The sequence below is a fragment of the Triticum aestivum genome, unplaced genomic scaffold (genome assembly GCF_018294505.1).
Source record: "Triticum aestivum cultivar Chinese Spring unplaced genomic scaffold, IWGSC CS RefSeq v2.1 scaffold28381, whole genome shotgun sequence".
NCBI lineage: Eukaryota > Viridiplantae > Streptophyta > Magnoliopsida > Poales > Poaceae > Triticum > Triticum aestivum.
The window spans coordinates 3,076-5,323 of NW_025236418.1; the positions used below are offsets into that span (position 1 = coordinate 3,076).

The window sequence follows — 2,248 nt, forward strand, 5'->3', positions numbered from 1 at the left end:
AAGTTCAAAAAATCACATTTGTCAAAAAATGTTCAGAATTCCAACAGTTTTTCGCATGCTATGAAAAATGTTTCGGATTTTCAGAATTGTGTCACATTTTTTGAATAATATTTTTGGAATTTCATAATTATTTCGAAAATGACGTTTTTAAAAAATGTTTCGGATTGTTGGCTGTGGACTCGACTGGGACGGCCCACCAAACATAAAGCGAGTTTTTTTATCACTCGCCATAAAAATTCTAATACTTTTAAAAAACCAACAACTTTCAAAAAGAGAACACGTTTTGAAACATAAACAATTTTTTAAAACCTGAACAAAATGTTAAAGTGCAAACACTTTCTGAAACATAATTTTTTTCTGAAACCTGACCAAAATTTTAAAGTACGAATACTTTTTGTACAATGTAAGACTATGTTTGCGTGTTGTAAAAAAATGTGTTATAACCTTAACAGAATATATGTGACATGTGTTTGAAAAAAGTGTATGCAAATTTAAAAGTGTTGAACCATATGAAAGAATGTTCGTGTAGTTTTATAAAAAAATTATTGTCATTAAGAAAATGTAAAACAGGTATTTGAAAAAATATTACCATGTATTCAAAAAAGTTTTTAAATATTTAATTAAAAAATGTTCATATGTATATGAAAATATCAAAGATTATCAAATATTTAATGTGTGTGTTAAAATGTACATTGTGTCTGAGAAAAATTAGACATGTGTAAAAATGAAAAAAAAAGGAAAACATAAAAGAAAAAATTATGAAAAAACAAATTAGTGCGCGCGCGTGAGTGGCTGTGCCACTGGGCCGGTCCAATTTAAGAAATACCGGCAAAGTCCTGTCAAGGTTTAAAATGGACCGGGATTAGAGAGTGCCAATTTTCGGGATTGAGAGTTCGGGGTTTGGTTTAGCTTTCGTCTATAACTTTAAGGTTTATTTTGGACTTTTTCCAGTACTGGTTGATGGCGAGTTTTCACGTGAGCCGTGGTTGACTGGTTGTTGAATTGGGCGTGCGGGGGAGGACGAGCGGGATAGCAGATCCGACGGTTAAGCACGCACGAATGGGACGGCTCGCGCTGTGACCGGACGCTCGCTCAGATTAGTCAACCGACCCAGAGCGGTCGCCAAGTTTTTTTTTTGTTGTTGTTGAGTATCGGTCAAATCCATCCAAAGGGGTGCAGGCACGTATCATTAAATCAGCCGTGCAAACCAATCAAGTCAAAAAAAAAATCATTGTACCCTGGCCATGCATGCGTACCTCTCTTCCGCGACTCCGTAAAACAACCAACCTGGGACTAAACCGTGATGATCGAGGAGGTTCTCTCCTCTGCCGCCTCCTCAGTCCTCGCGTACCCTAGGCCATGGCTTTCATCGTGTCCAAGCTCGCGCGGGCAGCCTTCGCATCCCGCTCAGTCAGAGGAGCGCGTCTCCCCCAGACTGCCGGCGCCATCCGTCGCATGTCCGCAGCTGCAGGTATTCCATCCATCCCTGTTTCGCTAGCTCTTCCGGAGTTTGGATCTGAACCTTGAATACCCAAAGAAATTATCTTTGCTTGGATCGGAATTTAATACCCCGAAATCCGAACACTATTTCTTCCCAATTATCAGATCTGTTTGATTATTCATCCGGACATCTAACAAGCATACGGTTTTCGTAGTAGTAACACAAAACCGGGTTAAGATGGTTCATGACGTAGTAATAGCTCTAGCTTCAATCAAATTAATTCCGCTGAGAACAAATATTACAAATGATGTCTCCTTTTTTTCTTTGAGAATCACCGGGGGAGGACATGATGGTATTTTTTGAAATCAAATTGTAACTCCCTGCTACTGAACCGCCTGCAGGCGGTTGCGAGTCAGAAGAAGATCACAAAAACTTTCCCCCTGTTGATACGAATTTCAATTTCATCGAGTGGATGGAATCATGCCGCTACGAGTCAGGAAATGATCCAAACTTTCCCCTCGTCGACGAGAATTCCACCAAGTCCAAGGAGTCCCTGTGGGCCTTGTATGAGAGCTGGTGCAAGTATTATGAAGTGTCCCGTGACCGTGAAGAGATGGTCCGCCGGTTCAGGTCATTTAAGGCCAGCGCGATGCGGGTGTACAAAATGAACAATTCTGGTTCTTCGCAGGTGTCTCAGCTGTCCGCGTTTGCAGATCTGACCAAGGCGGAGGCTGACTACGAGTATAGCAGGTTACGATGCCGTAAGCCAAAGTTCTCGCAATACCGTGCTACTAGATGAAATCAAAT

At 40.8% G+C, this 2,248-nt stretch overlaps 1 protein-coding gene across 1 annotated transcript; it reads left to right on the forward strand.

Annotated features, from left to right (window-relative positions):
- The first annotated feature begins 1,250 nt into the window (after positions 1-1,250).
- Positions 1,251-2,240, forward strand: LOC123176436 (uncharacterized). Its single transcript, XM_044590638.1, has 2 exons — positions 1,251-1,471; positions 1,843-2,240. Exons 1-2 carry the CDS (start codon positions 1,360-1,362, stop codon positions 2,238-2,240), a joined length of 510 nt encoding a protein of 169 aa, XP_044446573.1. The 5' UTR covers positions 1,251-1,359.
- Positions 2,241-2,248: the final 8 nt, after the last annotated feature.

What these genes read in the sequence shown, in the direction of transcription:
- LOC123176436 (XM_044590638.1), top strand. Translation starts at nt 1,360, where the DNA reads ATGGCTTTCATCGTGTCCAAGCTCGCGCGGGCAGCCTTCGCATCCCGC. An exon ending in TCGCATGTCCGCAGCTGCAG is followed by an intron (nt 1,472 to 1,842) that starts GTATTCCATCCA and finishes AACCGCCTGCAG; the next exon opens with GCGGTTGCGAGTCAGAAGAA.